The sequence below is a fragment of the Ammodytes marinus genome, assembly GCF_949987685.1.
Source record: "Ammodytes marinus genome assembly, chromosome: 22".
NCBI lineage: Eukaryota > Metazoa > Chordata > Actinopteri > Uranoscopiformes > Ammodytidae > Ammodytes > Ammodytes marinus.
In genome coordinates, this window is record NC_137226.1 from 11,557,513 (window position 1) to 11,576,431 (window position 18,919).

General features: G+C 42.5%; 1 protein-coding gene across 1 annotated transcript in view; it reads right to left on the reverse strand.

Annotated features, from left to right (window-relative positions):
* The window catches only part of grm8a (glutamate receptor, metabotropic 8a), a gene marked incomplete at both ends in the record, with an annotated part of 148,040 nt that extends 140,277 nt beyond the window's left edge, over positions 1–7,763 (reverse strand). Inside the window, one exon of the mRNA XM_080050953.1 lies at positions 7,652–7,763. Within this exon, the coding sequence (XP_079907079.1) occupies positions 7,652–7,763 (112 nt within the window). The remainder of the gene's footprint in view (positions 1–7,651) is intronic.
* Between the last annotated feature and the right edge of the window lie 11,156 nt (positions 7,764–18,919).

Sequence of the window (18,919 nt, forward strand, 5' to 3'; positions counted from 1 at the left end):
GTTACAGGGTGGAAGAAATTTTTGGCATAATTATTCCGTCTCTAAACCTTCAAGGACTATATACTTCAGAGCATCTATCATCATTGATGATCCTGACAAAGACATTTATATCAGCAATTAAAAAGTAATTAAACTAAAATATAATGAAAATGTCTGGTAGTTTTTCCTTCCCTTCAGTTGGGTTCACTCCCAGGAGACGCATACAAAGTTTTTCGTCAGGGGGCTTCAGTACAAGTTACTTTCTCTTCCATCTCCTCCTCACTATTTCAGTTTAAGTTATAGTGAATGTTTTGCTAGCTTATTTAAGCTACATGGTGTTTTCACATTCAACATTGTTTTAGCACAGTGACCACTATTAGTGTCATTGTTATGGTATTATCAACTGTTTTGTTTAAAAATTAATATAGAATGGACCGGCTGAATGTTGTATTACTTTTAATACTAGGCACAACAGCTGAACCAATTTTATAGTTTGCAGTATTATACTTCTATTATTAGTCGCGAATGCGGGTGAAACACAGTCGCTGTCTAGACCTGTGTATGCAGTATAGCTTGTTAATTGTGTCACCTTAAAAACAAGCATTATTTTTTGCGATGGTTCCCTGTCATTTATTTTTAACTGTGACCCAAGCGCCCCTTCTCCAGGCAGAGATGAAAAATTGGAGGGAAAAAAAAGAACAGGAGAGAGAGAGAGAAAACACCTGAACTTACTGGAGCGGAACAGTAAAGAGGCTTTTAAGTTGTGTGGACAGATTCCCGCGCCGTAAGAAAAACACACACACACACACACCTCCTCTCACAATCCCACTTGTATACACACATAAACAAACAGGCATCCATAAAATGACAGCTAAAACACACATACATCTTGCAGACATAAGCTGCACAAACATCTACACTCACGCAGGACTTACACACAGACAAACACACACGCCTGTGTCTACCAAGTGGTGCAGGAATATTGCTGAAATTACTTTTGGGGCTTAGCAGCAACTGGCTGAGCCTTTTTTCTCCCCCCGAACTTTTAGTGGACTATAAAAGGTCAACTAGGGACAGGAAATAGATGACAAACACACACACATTACATTTATTTATGTGGGTCTGCTCAGTACCATCTCTTTCTCGGCCATAAGGGAATATGAGGAGTTCTCACCTCTGTCAAAGAAATCACTACACTACATATCTAATTGATAGCACAGAACAACATACAGTAGAGGCACTAAAGCACATTTCAACATGGCCAACACCATTCAACAGCATTGCCATACACAGTCTGGAGTACACGACGTATGCTTTGCACTTTCCCTTCAAACTGTAAGAAAGCTTTTGTGCATGTCGATTTACTCTGAAAGTTTTAACTTCTGCTCAAACAAGACAAATGAATGTTTCAAGCAACGGGCTGTCGAAAACCTGTTATGTAACATACCGCGTGTCAGCAAAATTGCTTTGTGGGAGGCAAATGTAATTATTCGTTCAATTCCATACTAATCACTGAGATGTGGCTGAAAAATGCAGAGGTGTTATTTTTTACAGGTTGAAGAAGCATGGCAGGCAACCCCAGAGTTTTTTCCTGAAAATCAGTAGGGTAATTTGTGGTAGACTTTGTAGCGGGGCGACAGGGGAGAATTGCTCGAAATGGCCATTCTCAGCCATGTGGGATGAAATTGGAAGGCTGCTCGGTTAATAATTACCACCTTTAAATGTCTTCGGGCAATTCATACGGCCTCTGCAGAGGGTTGTTAGCTCCTAATAGATTATGTCAAGTCCACACACAGGTGAGAGACTGGAAACATAAGGCTTACATCACCCGGATCTTAATGGAATTTTGAGACCAAGACAAGATGTTAATGAGCTCTTCGAGATCATTTATATCTTGGAGAAAAAGTCACACAAATAGTTTTTGGGAAGGCGAGGGGAAAAAGCAAATGCTGCAGTCATGTTTCATCGCAAGGAAAAGAGCAACGCATGCACATCATGGACACACTTACACACAGTTACATTCATAAACATATATAATGGTGAGGGGGATATCGTGATTTTTTTACAAAGACGAGCAGACCAAAACCAACAGCAAAAACACACCTTAGAACGCTAGAAAAAAAGACTTTGTTGCCTTTCCTAAAGACAACAATTGAGCCAGCTTCACATTGAGATGAAAAAACCAAGGCTGGTGTAATTAGTTACAAATGAATGGGTTGATGTTTGTGCTCGCTGCGTGCGTGTAAGTGTGTGTGTATGTGTGTGTGTGTGTGTGTGTGTGTGTGTGCGCATGTGTGCGGTGAGAGGCAGCATCAGTCTCAAGTTGTGAGGGGAGTGTAATCAAGGACAAGAAACAGAGAGCTAAATCGACCCGAGGGGCACACGCTGTCAGTTGAGTGTGAGTTAGAGAAGTGTGTGTCGTGTGCCTTGTGCCGTTTCTTCCAGCAGCATTAATCAGTGTTTTTGCAAAGATGTGTGTGTGTGTGTGTGTGTGTGTGTGTGTGTGTGTGTGTGTGTGTGTGTGTGTGTGTGTGTGTGTGTGTGTGTGTGTGTGTGTGTGTGTGTGTGTGTGTGTGTGTGTGTGTGTGTGTGTGTGTGTGTGTGTGTGTGTGTGTGTGTGTGTGTGCTGGAGAACTTCCCTGTTTAACGTAAATACTTAAATCGATGTGTGATATATTTGATAATTCATAGAATATATTAAAAAAATTACTTATTACTTACAACAGCATTATTTATCATGAGGTAATATAGTATAATCAAATTCATTTATGAGTATAATTACATTATTTAATATTAATATAGTATAAATTATGATATATCATATGTTAATCATGCCCGGTATTCATTAATAACTAAACATTAGCTAAGCTAGGAGATTTTTCAACACCGGTGTTTTAGGATACTACACAAGTGCCTACCTATCATGGACATACAGTATATTGTGTGTAATATGCGTCACAATGCATTTCAATTAAGGGTAATTCCCCTTGCCTGAATAGCAGAATAACACAAGCCAGTAGCAAGGCTTGGATAATGACAAGGGCCCGACTCCATTGTGGAGGGCAATAGTGGACTAAAAGGGAACTAAAGAGGCAAAGCTAAGCAAAAAGGCGGAAGATTAGTTCAGAGCCAAAGAGCTAATTAAATGAATCTGGAGATAAACGTTTAATTATTTTCTCTCAGCCCTTCTCTCCCGCTCATTTTCCTAACCCTCTTCATTACAGACTTCCAGAGCGTTTTGATGAGCGACCAGTGTCAGGAGGAGGTGACTGCTATGAGCCACTGAAGCCAGTCCACAAATAACACACATACATAAACACATACACACACCACACACACATATACATTCCTACCTAGCTAACAGGGGACTGCCGGTCTACATTGACCATGTGTGGACCTATATTTCTGGTTATTTAAAAAAAGAATAAAACAGATTAGAAAATCTACCTTTCAAGGATTCGTTCAGCTTGCCGTGTATAGGCTACACACAAACACACACATTGTTCTCTCTTTCTCTCACACGCCTTTTCTTGCAGGTTCCCACACACACTTAAAAATTCACCCACAGACCCTCTCATCGACACGAAGTCCTCGTCTCTCACACACACACACACACACACACACACACACACACATGCGCATCCTCTCTCTCCGCCTGTCTGCGGTGTGTCTGAATGTAGATGTGGTACTTTTAATCCCAGATGGATTCCATGGGGAGGTGAGGAAGGGTACGGGAAGGAGAAACGGCCGTGACTTGATTTCAAAGATCCCCCTTGTCTGCGGTAAGCACACTGCTGCCTCTTGTTTTATAGTACCAGCCATCCATATGCTCCAAATGCTGCACAATATAGCAGGGCTGAGTGTGTCCCTTCGTGGCAAGATTTAGAGCCATATGCTGCGATTTCCACAGCGAGGGTCAACAGCAGGGGGGCACGGTGTGTAGGGGAGACTGGGATGGAGCACCTGTTTTGTGGTGCACCCAACCCCTATACAATAAAATGAAACACTGCCAGGTCTAGACACACTGGTCAAAAAATGTAGAAAAAATTAAAAATAGCTACCTCTTCATGGGAAGCAATGGAGTGGGATAGATTCCCTTTTGCTTTTATTCTTTTTGATGCAAGCCGTGACTCGATGCACTACAAATTGACCGCTAAACCCTCCTGCATGACATTTGGAAGCACTCGTGGCAAATCCCACGCGAAAGTTGACCTTTGCCATTATTTGTTTATCAACCTGAGTGAGTAACACTGGGCGACATTAGCTTATTGTGTTTAAAAGGAAAAAGCACATTGCACCGTGCACTCGGTTTGGGAACACTTACTAATGATGAGTAAACACGTTTGGCCGAGGCTCACTGAGCTGTGTCCGTTACTAGTTCTGCATGACTGGAAAGCCATGGCTGGGGGTGACAGGCTGCCTACGCTGCAAAAGTCATGGTGAATATATTTCAGGATGCGGGGCATGGTTGACCAAGTCCACAGCTGGATTAATGCGGGATAATGAGACAGACGGTACATTGGGCTATGCCAGCATGCTATGCAATGGCAATGCTAACATACTGGTGTTTAGTACATATGATTTGTTTTTACCATTGTCATCATCTATACGTCTAGTGTGCTATCATGCTTACATTTGCAAATCCATTGGCTTTGCATCCACTCAAACTGTAACCTTAAATCAAAAGCTATTTCAAGTGCTCCCTGAAGCAGTCCCTTTTGAAACAAAGAGGATTTTGCTGACTGCCACGTGGACTGTTTGTGTGGCTGAAAAATTAGCCGTACAGAACTTCTGACACAGCTCCTCCCGGGAGTGGAGTAACACAGCAGCTGTGGCGCGGCAAACACAAGTAGGACATCACCACTTTCAAAGAATGTATTGAAGAAGAAAGATATTTAATATGTTTCTTTATGTGTTCAAAAAAGAAAGAGCACAAGACAAATATGGGGAGATGCGCTTTAAAAGATACTGTAACTAGCGCAATGGCACCGTAGAGCCATGTAACCCCCTGACTCTTGCTAACAAGGCATGAGCACCTACTCTGAAACGTTCTGATGATTAATATGCATACACACGCACGCACACACTCACGCACCCCCCTCACACACATTGTCAGAAACCATCACTGAATGATTACATACTAATTAACATTGGATGTATGGTATCACTATGCAAAGTGCCTTGTTAGCTGCGATCATTAAACTGCAATTGCTAAATAATCATATAGAAATTCCCTGTGGCTTTGTGTGTGCATGTGAGTGTGCCTTTATATATACATACAGTATGTAGCTGGGAATGCTCTGCAACTATATTCGGAACCCCTATTATAATTATGTCGCTGTTCCCGCTTCCTTGACCCATTCTCCTCACATTTTGCTATTCCCTCTCTCCCCGTCTTTTTCCTCAAACTCTAGAGTTTGATGATCAATTGTAGCACACACATAGACACATACACGACCCCCCTACTCCATGCACACACACTCCAAACACAGCCTCCTCAGCCCTCTTCTTCACCCCAATTTTTTTTTCTGCTCTCCCAGCCATCCCTTCATCTCCTCGGTTGTGTGTGTGTGTGTGTGTGTGTGTGTGTGTGTGTGTGTGTGTGTGTGTGTGTGTGTGTGTGTTCACATCTGCGGGGCCGCAGAGTGAACAACTGACTGACTGCTGTCACAGCATGTATCCCTGCCATACACACGCGCACAGAGGGCAAGAGAGTGCATCTGCTGACTCACCAGAAACACAAAGATACACAACATTGCTGAGGAGGACTTGCTTTACCGTTAACAATGGCACACACGCACACACCCAGTCACACACACACACACACACACACTGACCCGACAACACAGTCAACAACATCTATGTGCTGACTGCCACAGAGCACACAGCCCTGGGCGAGATGGACGGATAGACAGCAGCCCAGGCGTGCACATAGCTGTCATCTCTACATCAGCAGCAGCGCACAAAACAATGCAGGAAAAAAAGGGCAACCAAAGGGAAAGGATGGCGTTAATGATCATCGGAGAGCGATAAAAATAGAAAGATCTCGACAGTCTCTCAAATTCATTCTTTGCGTATAGCTTTAGTCCTGTCAGCCCGTAGACACTGGCAAACGTCCAATGTGATGTGTTTCCAATAAATAAATCTGAGACGTAAACAAGGAAAACCAACAGAGTTTCAATGCGTCAACATCCATCGGAGGCTTCCCTAAACTGATTTGAGGCCGCTTTTCGCCTTGAACATGATTCTCTCAGGACAACAGCGGCCGCGCTTTTTAAGTCTATAAATCAAAGCAGACAAGTGATCCGTCGCTCTGTGTTTCTCTCCCTACTCCCTCTCTGTATCTCTGTCAGTCTTACTGACTCAAAGTGTAACTTAGTTTCATCTCTCTCGATCTAATGAAGATTTCATTTTAAAATAGGGACATTACTCTGTATTGAACTATCGACTTACACGTAGCAAAATGCAAATGCTTCCATATATGGTACCATGTGTCACTATATGGTTTAAGAAGTATGAATATTATGTGAATCTATATCTATCAACCCAAATCCTGCTGTAGTCAAGCCTTCCCTAGCAACATGGGGCATATGATGTTTACAGTGGCGAGGGTACATTTGTGGAAATTGTTGACACACACAAGTGAACAAAATGAAGCCTCACATTTCCAGTACTTTCAATTTCAGCAGCTGAACTGACTACTTCTGCTGTGAGACTAGATGGACTGGTGTAAGCTAAACGATGCTATCAATAATAATAATAACACTGCTTAAACACAAGCCTGCACCATTATTAGAATGCAACACACATATAGAGCCAAACACGGGTAAGTAAAACAAATACACCTTAACTTGTCCGTCAAATGCTTGCTGTGATAACGCTCTGTCTCGATTCGCTCCCTACAGCATACAATCTCCAGCCTGCAATTTAACCGCAGGGTGAATTCTTCCCTTGAGTTTCCCTTAGAGGTTTTAGACAACATATTTTTCCGCTCCGTTCTTGCTTTAGTTTCTCTTCAAATTACAGGCTTAAGCCGCTGATCATGTAAGATACCACCAAAGTGCACCATGAACATCACATCGTAGTTGTTATAACCTCATGCCGGGGGGAAATAAGGTTGTTTTCTGAAAGTATAGGCACTGACTCGGATCTCACTAAATCCATTAAAACTAGAATCTACACTGGGGCCAAAGACCGCCAAATGCAAAAGTAAAAGAAAGAAAGAAAGAAAGAAAGAAAGAAAGAAAGAAAGAAAGAAAGAAAGAAAGAAAGAAAGAAAGAAAGAAAGAACAAAACCTTCCCATCACCCAGTCTAACCTGAGAAGCTGGTAAGAAAAGCCTCCTATCCACGCTTCTCACTATTCCTCTCATTAAGAACACCACAAAGTCTTGAACACTTTTGTATAACATGGAAGCACATATTATGATCCATAGGTCCAGTTTGTCCCAAAGGCTGGGACATAGGACGATCTTTAGACAACCTTGTATCCACTTTTTCAAATTCCAAGGAAGGCCCTATTCACAGACTCCCTTGTAGCACACCTTGAGACCCCCCCCCCCTCCCCAGTCTATACTTTAGTGACCAAACGCACCCAACATCCATATATACATCAACAAGAATAATGGAAGATAAGAGCCACGTATTGGATCTGATAATGCCAAGAGCTCCTACCGGTTTCTCTGGAGATCTGGACAAAGGCCTCCACGCCGCTCTCTCCGTAGTTTCCCTCGGAGGCCAGCGTGGACACGTAGTTCCACTCCATGGCGGTGACGATGTCCATCATAGCCTGGGCCTGGTAGGAGTCAGGAGGCACCACGCGGGAGAAGAAGTCGTAGCGAGTGTTGTCGCTCAGTTCAGGGGCGGTCGAGGCATAGCTGACCTGGGGGATCTGGACATGAAAAAGAGAGAGAGAGAGAGAGAGAGAGAGAGAGAGAGAGAGAGAGAGAGAGAGAGAGGAGAACACATCGAATTAAAGGAGAAGTAAGCAATATGGTCCTTTTAGCTATAACTTCCTGTCAGTGACTAGCAGTTGGCAGCGTTTGTTGCGTCCCCAATGTCACCATCACATGAACAGTGATGACACAGCCGTCTTTGTCAGATAGTGTCGTGTTGGAGAGCAGCGAGTCATCGTTCAAAGGCACAGAGACCCGCCTCTTTTTCAGCGCTCCTGATTGGATGAAAAACGAGCGGGATACTCCAAATTTTATCTGGCAATAATCTGCAAATCTGATTGACTGGGAGACCCGTATTATGAACCGCACATACTGTTTAAGAGATTGCGGTGTGAACATAGATTAATTTGACACTTATATTAACAAAACATATCACTTACTTCTTTTTTTAACAAAATACAGAATCAATCAATGTCTTTGCTCACTAGCACACAAACATTATTTTACCTAAGAAAAACGTGAATCAAGTTGTCTGTGATAATTCCCTCTTCTCTCTTACACCTTCATAAATGTTTCACTAGGATGTATAGTGGGAAAGAGTTATATAAAAGCTTCCGACTCCAGGTGCAGGATCGCTGTGATTAATAATTCTCTGGGATGTGAGTCGATGCTGTCACTGTTAAAAATTCCTACTGCTGCTGCAGCGCCGTAGACTTATTGGTAGCTCAGTGGTGTGACAGACACAGACACACAGCCATTTGTGAGGGAACAGCCATGCAGGAGAGAAAGCATTAAGTGGTAAATAATAAGGAATTTAGAATGTGGAATGAGATGCAAATAGAGGTGTCTGGTTAAAACAGGAAACCCGTGGTGGGCGTAAAGTCATTCTTCAAACGTGGGTGTCGCGGCCGACAGATTAAGGGCATGGTGGAGAGAGAGAGAGAGGGTTTGACGTGGGGAAGACTTGACACTGAAGAGACAGCAGCCAGGGACCAGACGGGAGGGCAAGACGGACAAAAAAAAAAGCACAACAGGCCGAGAGGCGGGAAGGATGGAGAGACAGAGAGGGTTGACAGAAAGACAGGAGACACACACCACACAGTGCGCGTAAAGGTATTGCTAGTGATAGGTAGCGTAACAGGCGGGAGGCTGACAGGCAGATTGATTTTGCCTCTGGACCCTGGACTTGCCAACACACGCACGCACGCACACACACACACACACACACAGGAGCACACGCACATGCACACACACACACACACACACGCACGCACGCACACACACAAACACACACACACAGACAGACATAAAAACACAGCTGTCAGACAGACTCATTGGCATTCATTGGAAGTGAGACTTAACTGCCATTCTAAACTAAAACATAAGGTGTGTCATCTGTCCATCTCTTACACCCAAACACACGTACACAAATATGAACTACACATTCTGAATGCAGCAAAACCCAATTGGAACTGCGTGGAGATATTTAGGAATCCAGTGTGTGTGTGTCTATGTGGGTGTGACTAGAATGTTTCTAAAGCCCATCCCTCACTGTCTTTATTCCCTTGTAGCGTCATCTGAAGCTATGCCACCCTGCATCCAAACTTGTCTTTGCCATCTTAAAAAGGTCAGGGAAGTATCCAGAGCTTTGCAGGCGGATCTCTTTAAGTCGTTCCTCTTTAGCGGCGCCCAAGCTCTGCGGCGAGCAGGTGTAAAATAGCCCTTAATAACCACACTTGGCTTTTTTTTTCTCGCCTCAGTAGCTTGTTTATGTAAAAATACAATAGATTTTCTTGGGCCACACTAATGACAAAAATGAATTCTTAACCCGAGCAGCATTCATTCACCTCCTCGGGCAGCGTGTACTGACGGCAATCAATGCGCGCCACTAAGTGGACAGGATCTCATTTGTTTAATGGCTGAATATCTCATTTTGGTTCAAAACTACTTAGATACATTTGTTTTATTGTGAGAATGTTTCCATAAACTTCCATTTCTCTGTGTGAACTCGGTGGGAGTTCACGAGTGGGTTACTTGAGTAGTCCTCTCTGCCAGGGAAATACAATAGGGAACTTTGATAAAACTTGAGGTGCATGTATAATTTATAGAGAAAAGAAATAAACAAAGAAAACTATTTGAGAGAAAAGAATCAAAGCTGGCAAGCAGAAGGAAACAATTGGTTAAACAAGCTGTGTGCATGTGTATGTGTGGCTCTACACACAGTGGGTCTTATTCATGAAACGTGAGCAGCACGGATTTGTGTGTAAACCGTGAGCAGCGCGAATTTACGTGTGATTTCCGCATTCATCAATCTTTTAGTAGTGCTGATTTTTGTGTAGCTACTCACAAAATCTACACATGCTCCCGACTGTGTGTAGCGCTGTGTGTAAATGTAGGAATAGACATAAATACTGTTTGTCACTGTTGAAAATTACAATTTTAATTCGTATTACTCTCTCTCATGTTCAAAATACGCTGATGCCTTTGAAACACGCAATATGCGACATATGACAAAATATTAAAAAATATAAAAAATATAAAAATGTTCTACAGAAAATAAGTTGACAATTCAAGGTTTAAGATATAGATTCGATTTATTTAGAATGTAAACTACTTGTTTAAAACCACAGACAACACGTACTTTCTACATATCAATAAAAAATATTATCATAATAATAAAATCACACAAAAACTATTGTCACGGCCAAAATAGTGCTCACCAGGTGTTGTGAATTTGAAATTACCATAGTATAAAAAGGACTTCGGTTTTAGACAATGGTAACAATGGCTGAACTTGCACTTTTGCACGATTTGGCACAAGGTGCTATCTGGAGAGAGAGGAACTTCAGGGACCGGGCAGACTTGTTGGCTGAGAGTGATGAGTGGTTGATTAGTCGTTTCCGTCTACCGAGACCAATTCTGTTGTATTTATGCAACATTCTGGAGCCTAATCTGACGAGGCCAACTCAAAGAAGCCACGCCATCCCCGCACATCTGCAGGTACTATCCGTGCTGGGATTCCTTGCCACAGGGACCTTCCAGCGGGAGATAGCAGACAGAGCAGGAATATCCCAGCCATCAATGAGCCGCATTTTGCCCAAAGTACTGTACATACAATTCCCCTATGGCGCACAAAGGCAACTCGTGAAGCAGGAGTTTTGCGCGCTGGCCAACATGCCCAATGTAATCGGTGCCATAGACTGCACACACATATGCATCAAGGCTCCATCTGTTGATGCATTTGCATTCATAAACCGGAAAAACTTTCATTCCGTGAATGTGCAGCTGATATGTGATGCAAACTGTGTGTTGCTCAACGTTGTGGCACGGTGGCCAGGAGGAACGCATGACAGTTTCATACTGCGCAATTGCGCAGTTGGCACGCGTTTGGAGAATGGAGCTGTGAGAGACGGCTGGCTTATCGGTAAGAATATACTCACAAATGCATGTGATTTATATGTAGAGACTTATCTTTTTATATCCACAGGGGACCGGGGTTACCCGCTTAGGCGGTGGCTAATGACACCCCTCACCAACCCACAGACACCACAGGAGCTGCGTTACAATGAAGCCCACGCCGTCACAAGGGCTGTTATAGAACGCACCAACGGGGTTCTGAAGACAAGATGGCTGTGCCTTGATCACAGAGGTGGCACCCTCCTCTATACACCCAAAAAGGTGTGCAACATTATAATGGCCTGCTGTGTCCTGCACAATTTTTCAATTAAGAGGGGACTTCCCCTACCAGATATCCCACATCCACCTGAGCGGCTGCCTCCAGAACCAGCTCGCGAGATGACGAATGCGGCTGCTGTTCTGGTACGCCAGCGACTTGTAGAACGATTTTAAGTATGTTGCTTGCACAAGTACTGCACAAGCTACCATTAACATTAAAAAAGCTAATCTGAACATTTTATTTTGTTGCAAAAACGGATATATTCGTTTATCTATCCAACATCCCGCTTATTTTAGTTCATCAATTAATTTTAATACTGCCTTTGTTATTGCATTGCGTTATTTTCTACAGCTCCAAATGGTTTTACCTAGAATAACCAAACATCACACAGGGGGGACACTGAAAAAAGTAAACTTTATTTTTTGGTGGGCAAAAGTGCTTGGCAGATTGCCTTAAGGCTGGTGTTGATTTCCTGCATTGTGTTATTCAATCCTTCAATTGCCCTAACAATTGCCACTTGATTTTGTAGGACCTGCTCCGTCAGGACCGGGTCACCTCTCCGGCCTCGGCGTCTGGGTGACGGAGCAGGAGCAGGAGGAGCAGATGCACCTATGCCCTTATATAGCGGTCATTTGCTATTCATGGGCGGAGATCTATGCTAATTGCTGATCACCGGGGGCGCGCTCTCAATTTACGCAGGATTGGGATTCATCATGTTACACACGTGTTTACGATCAAATCTGAGTTTTCCGCACGCTTCGTGAATCCGGAGCAGAGTTTTAGTAGCGTGAGAATTTATGTGCAACCCTACACACAGATTTACTCATGGATGATGAATAAGACCCAGTATGTATGTGTATGTGTGTGTTTATGTGTATGTTTGTGTTTATGTGTATGTGTGTGTTTATGTGTGTGTGTTTATGTGTATGTGTGCGTGTGCATTCTGGTGTGTGACTTCCACTCTTTACTCTCCATGTGCAATTTAAATAGGTGAATATCCATTTCAAAGAGAAGCGAAGGCATGGCTGCTGGAAGATGATACATTTGTCTGTTTGCAACAGTGATAGCGAAGTAAGCCTGTCTGACCTGGGCCAACTTGGCACTTTGATCTTTTTTGCTACAGCTTGGAAAAATGGAGACAAACGCAGACACATACACACACACACACACACTGACTAGCGCAAACCGCAGTGCTCCTCTTGTCATTTTCCCAGAGTCATTACCGAGCGAGAGGAGTAAGAAAAAGCCAGGAGAAACCCAAACAGCAAGGGACAGAGAGAGCTACACACACAGATTCTGTGACATGCAATATTGTCTGCTGTGTGCGGGCTCAGACCTAATACTGTCTCCTTGCACAACCACACCTGGGCTTTCTAAAAATGAATTTGTCTGCACGTTTCTATTCTAGTCACACAACCCATAGATCCCCAAGACACACGTCTATATATGGGCACAGTAAAACCTGCTTAGAGTGAGCAGCACAGCTAATTGCATTTGACATTTGAATGTTGTGAATCATTAATGTGCTTGGAGATGAGACCCGAGTGCAGACGTTTTCTCGGCAAGTAGTTCTGAAGTTGTGGTTAGAGGCTGAGAAAATGAACGTCTTGGTTCCCCCACACACCACCAGGGGAAGAAGATTATGCCTCCAGTCCCGTTAATTCCATTTGCTCTAATGAATATGTGTGTGTGTGTGTGTGTGTGTGTGTGTGTGTGTGTGTGTGTGTGTGTGTGTGTGTGTGTGTGTGTGTGTGTGTGTGTCAGGGGACAAAATGCAAGTGTATGATGAAAAGGGAAAGGGTATGCGTGTGCGGTTGAGTGTGCAGTTTCAATTAGCACTAGAACCTTTACCTTGCTGTCTCACACACACACACTCATCGATAAGGTAAAGGTTATGTGTCCATTTATTGCAACACGTGTCAGTCAATTTGCATGGTGGCAGTGCACTGCTTGATTAACACTCTTGTCTCCGATCTTTTTTTAAGCCGTGCTAGAGGTGATGGTCCGTGGATGGCGAATGTCAGACCGTCGGTCAATTTAAAATAAAGTCTCTCTGAAAATGATTGGAGTGCTTGCCATGATTCTTTGTATGGCCCTTCAGACATTCATCTAGCACCGCCCCTTAGTCAATATATAAATACACATACCTGAACACCCAAAAAAACTGTTTTAAACTAATTACATTTCTTTCAGCATCAACAACTGCACTGCATGTTTATTGAAAATTAGCTAATGTTACCATGCTAACTCAATAAACTAAGATGCAAGGTAGCATATTGAGGTTAGTATCCAGGTTAAGTACACCCACACAACGTTACTAGTCCATCCACCCAACACTTTAATCCAAAGTTTTTTGCTGCAAATATTTATCCGTCCCAAAACACAGAATCCAAAAATGTGGGATGGTGGAAAGTTTTCAGACTCGGGTATAACAAACAAATGCTGTACATGGGCATTTTCAAATCAGTTTAGTACGTACACTCAGTGTCTCTCAGCATTGTTCAATTCACAAGATATGTTGAATCTTTGATCCACCATGCTCTACTCCAGATTACCAACATACTACTGTATATGAAAAGGTAAAGGCCTTCAGCATTGCAGCGGTCACCTTATGCACTATTCTTTAGAAGTCAGCCAGAATGGCCTCTGAACAAGCACTAAATCCCTGCACCTCTCTCCACTTCTGCTCATTAAGCGCCTTAACTCATCTCTAGAACAAACACAAACTAATCTATTTAATGTAGCGTGGCAGCAATTTTTCCAATCCGTCAAAGATGTAAACTCCAGATATTGAATTGGTATAATAGAGAATTGATCACAATGAAAATAGGATATACTTCCAATGGCCATAAAATAACATATGCATTCTTAATTGTACTGTGTTCCCCACAAGCAAAGACCATTGGAAGAAAAAAAAACTAGTATTGTTTCCCTCCATGACAGCAATCAATGCACACCAATGCTGATGATGTCTTATTATTCCTGAGTGGTGGATTACCCATTATGACTGCAACTTTGTTCTTTCAAATAGGCCTACTAGTGCTCTTCACAGACCGAGTGAACTGGGGGAGTGAGAGTAACATTAACCAATATCCTATGAGTCTTACCTACAGACACAGTCAGCTCTGTTCTGTCCATTCCTTAATGGCTTTGGCTATACGGTTTCATCCCTCATATATCAGGTCGAAATCCCACCGGAGAGCTCAACAGATAACTAATAACAGCCAGACTTTGGACCTTAACTGACCTAATGATCCGAGACATTGGCTTTTTGTGTCTCTGTCTTTTCCGCCCGGGGACCAAAATTGAGAAAAAAAAAATCACTCTTTGGAGTTCCCGCAGAGGAACCAAGAAGAAGAAGTCTAAGAAATGGAAACAATATCAAAACAAGTGATGCTGAAGAGTATTGGAAAACGTATCTAGCGAAAAGTGCTCCAAAGTGGGGATTGTTATAGTGTGAGCAACCTGTGCTCTGCTTTCAAGCTAAAGACACCTTTGAACAGCTAAGGGGGACCTTTTGAAATGCCACTTGGAAAGTCTAAGATAATCAACGGCATTTGATGCGGACTAATAGGCTTCCAGTCTAAACATTCTCTTAAAAAAGATATTCTAGTGTTCCTATTGTTAAGTGGAGACCCCAAATAGTTGTGTTGATGACCTATACAGGCCCGTAAACCATAGTGTAACACCTTCTTGGATTAGCAGATTTAAATGTCCTTGTAAGACAATATTCTGCGCCAAATTGTCAGGTTCGACTACTAGAGCAGGATGGATGATTAATGATAATGCATATGTGCAAGATTAACAGTGCTGTAAGTTTGTTTGCAGAATACAGGCGTCATTCAATATAAAGTGAATGGAGCGCTGTGTATTGTTTTCCCCCACGATGGGCGTGGCCTCCGATTATGAGGCGTTCCGCTCTGTCTCTATGGGCCAGCCGCCACTGGATTCAAACACAGTTAAACTCACCAAAAGAAATTCGGTAACTTCACGTCTATACCAAAAGGACAGCGTCACTCTGACGGTTAGTTAGTTTGGGGGTATCTGACAGAATTCGGTAAACAAAACAGTTGCTTGTTCTGGCTCGGAGCATGAACGTGTGTGTTTCTCTCCGTCTCATCTCTCTTTGTGCGCAACTCACGGAACTCGCCTTTACAGAGTTCAAAATTAATAGTTTCAAAATAAAAGGCACTTATATTGAAAATCAAGTTAACCTTTGCATATACTTAATAACAAAAATTGTTCTCTTAGTACAGCATTTTAAACACGTAGGCTATAGCTTTCAATAGCCCTACAATAAATGCTTTAGTAGCCCTTATATTGAAAGGGTTACAATAGCCTGACCAACATTCTGGTGATCTGCTTATCTGAGCTGATTATGTGTTAATACAAAGTTAGTGTGAAAAACAACTAATTATGCAATTTTGAATGTATCTTAAAGATAGCATGAGTGTAAGCGCACATCACTGTGTGTGTGTGTGTGTGTGTGTGTGTGTGTGTGTGTGTGTGTGTGTGTGTGTGTGTGTGTGTGTGTGTGTGTGTGTGTGTGTGTGTGTGTCTATCTGCGTGCGTCTGGCGGTAATGGAGCTGTCGAGGGCCACAGTCTGAGCATTAAGTTGATAGATGGCAGTGGTCTGAAGCTAATTAACCCCCACTGCATCACACACATGCGCAGCCTCTCCGTTACACATACCCGCAGTCACACACAAAGCAGCAGAGTCAGAGCAGAATGGATATGTTGGACACAGACACACACATGCACAGTGACGGGGTAAATTCGAATAACACATAGGCAGCTGGTGTGGGTCGATGATGGTGATTAAAATAATGAAACACACAACCAAACACAAACAAACACACACACAAAAACTGAAGGATCATTATATTCACCAGCACGTTATATAATATATTTATTAAAACTATATTAACAAAAATATATGTTTCCCCAGGTCTAGATGGGACCATTTTCGGCCGTGATATCAAGAGCATGGAAACCGAGAGATGGTATTATAAGCAGCACACACACATACTTTTGAAATTGATCTGGCCGTCTGGAAGCCACACGGTTTTGAGTCAGACTGACGGTAGAGAGTTGTTTACTTGCTCAACATTTTGACTCAGCCCTGCCGACAGCCAGCCGTTGGTCTGTGTGTGTAATGAGGGGAGAGAACCGGCACAGTGGGGCCGCGCCAAGTTAATTTAGCAGGATGACGACTGTTGGGCCTGTGAGTCCGGGTGTCTCTCGCTCTGTCTAACCCCCCCCCCCCCTGTCCTCTCTGTCTGGGTCCAATCTGTCTACTCTTTTCTTCCTCTCTCACAGCCTGGGCCCTGTATGTTCATCCTCCCATCCTTTGTTACTTCTCGTTTACCAGCCGATTTGCTGCTCTTGTTGTTGAGAAGGTAACTACATGCATGTACTACAGACAAGAACTAATAACAAAGTATATACTACTTATCCAGTTACCATTATTATTACTAATTCTTGCTCACATATTCATCCTTTTAACTTGGCATTATTACGTAGTGTAGCTTTAAGGTTCGGAAAAACATTTTCTTCTATGACATGTAACAGTGTCATGTTCTTTATAATATTTTTTTTACACCTCTTCCTCAATTGGATTTCTTGTGCATCATAATTTTTGCAGATTTGTATCCAAAATCTAATTTGAAACATCATAATTTCCCATTAGAATTAATAGTTTATGGAGTAAATGATGTAATTTGGCTTTGAACAGTGTTTGACTGATCCACCAGCAGGCCAGTGAAGTCTAAGTAGCTTATTCTGAAAGTGTGACGATCATTTGAACGAGAAAAACTATTTTGTGCATTTGAGGAAAAAAGCACATTTTAAACCCAGAGAGAAAGTGAAGCTCAAGAGAGACAATAACAATGAAAAATGAAAGAAAAAAATGTCCTCCCTGTTGAACCTCCATTGTTACTCTCTCAGGGTCAAAGATGCTACCTTAATTGCCAATAAACAAAATTGATATTCCCTTTACTGCCTCAGTTTCGCCCTGTGTATGCTCCTCTCATCACACAAGGAGATACACAATAAAATAGCAGCCTGTATAATTTGTCTGTGGACGAGCAAACAAAAACTGCCAGACAAGACAAAGAAGAAAGACAGTGAGGGGGCAGTGTAGGGAATATGGAAGACAATTCACGTAAGCACACAAAATAAGAGGGTGGCAATTAGGAAAGGTGGGGAGGTATAGAAAAAGATGCAAAAGAAAGAAATAAATTAAATGAATGTTGATTAGCAGTAACAAACGGAGGACAGGAGCCGATGGAATTCAGATCCCCAGAAAAGTTTGAGAGGGAGATGGCACTGTGATATATAGAAGATGAAAGACAAAAGGGAAAAGAGATACTACCCAGAATGCAAATGGACCAGGACATGGAGCGACCGAGATATGATTGATAGGCGATGTGGCGAAGAGAAAGAGGGAATGAAGACAATCAATTTGCAAAAGAAGAAATTCAGATAAAATGACGGAAAAAAAGACAGATAGACAAAAGGTCTGTTTTAAAATGCATGCTGCTGAGGTTCCATTCAACCCCCTTCACGTCCACATATTTCACTGAAATCCAGAAATCACCCAAAGGGAGTCTGGAGTGATTCCGTTGAGTATAGTAGAGCATGACTTTGCCGCAAATAAGCCGAGACGAGATGAAGGCTCCGGATAAGAAGTCACTAGATTGAAGATATTGATTGATTATTGATCTGCTTCAGGCCTGCTTAAGCTTTTTAGACCAGTCCATCCTAACCTATTGCGTTGTAAACAAACCACTCACAATTCTTGCAATTGGTACACTAAAGGTTAAGTCATTTTGGCAATGTTTTTTATTTTTGAAATAAAATAACCATGAGACCATGTACATGTATCAGATAAGTAATAACTGCCAGGGAATCATGGATGGTGCCAAACCCGTCGATGTGACATCCGGTGCGCACTGGATTGTGGGTCAGAATCACCCCAAAATAGCATGCTGATTTCAACACTCATCAGGGTATTTTTAAACATACTAAATCTGACCACAGGAATTGGGACATCCTAAATCGTTTTTTCTACCATACTAAAAAGCAGAAAGTATGGGTATTGGAATGAAGCCTACGTGACAGGGGTGAACTTGGATAATATCAGACGGAACCTAAAATTGAACTCTTCATACCCCCGTAGGTTTTACATGCTCAGAGGTGATAATGAATTAACCATGGTTGACACAGAGACACTCTGCTAGAGTAGGCAGCAGGTAATACCAACCCCATCAAGCCTCAGTCAATTTACATTTCAAGAGAGGAACCTCATTAAAGGGCTGCACTTGGGTTTGAAAAAGATTTACAGTTGTAGCAATGAATCATCACCCGCT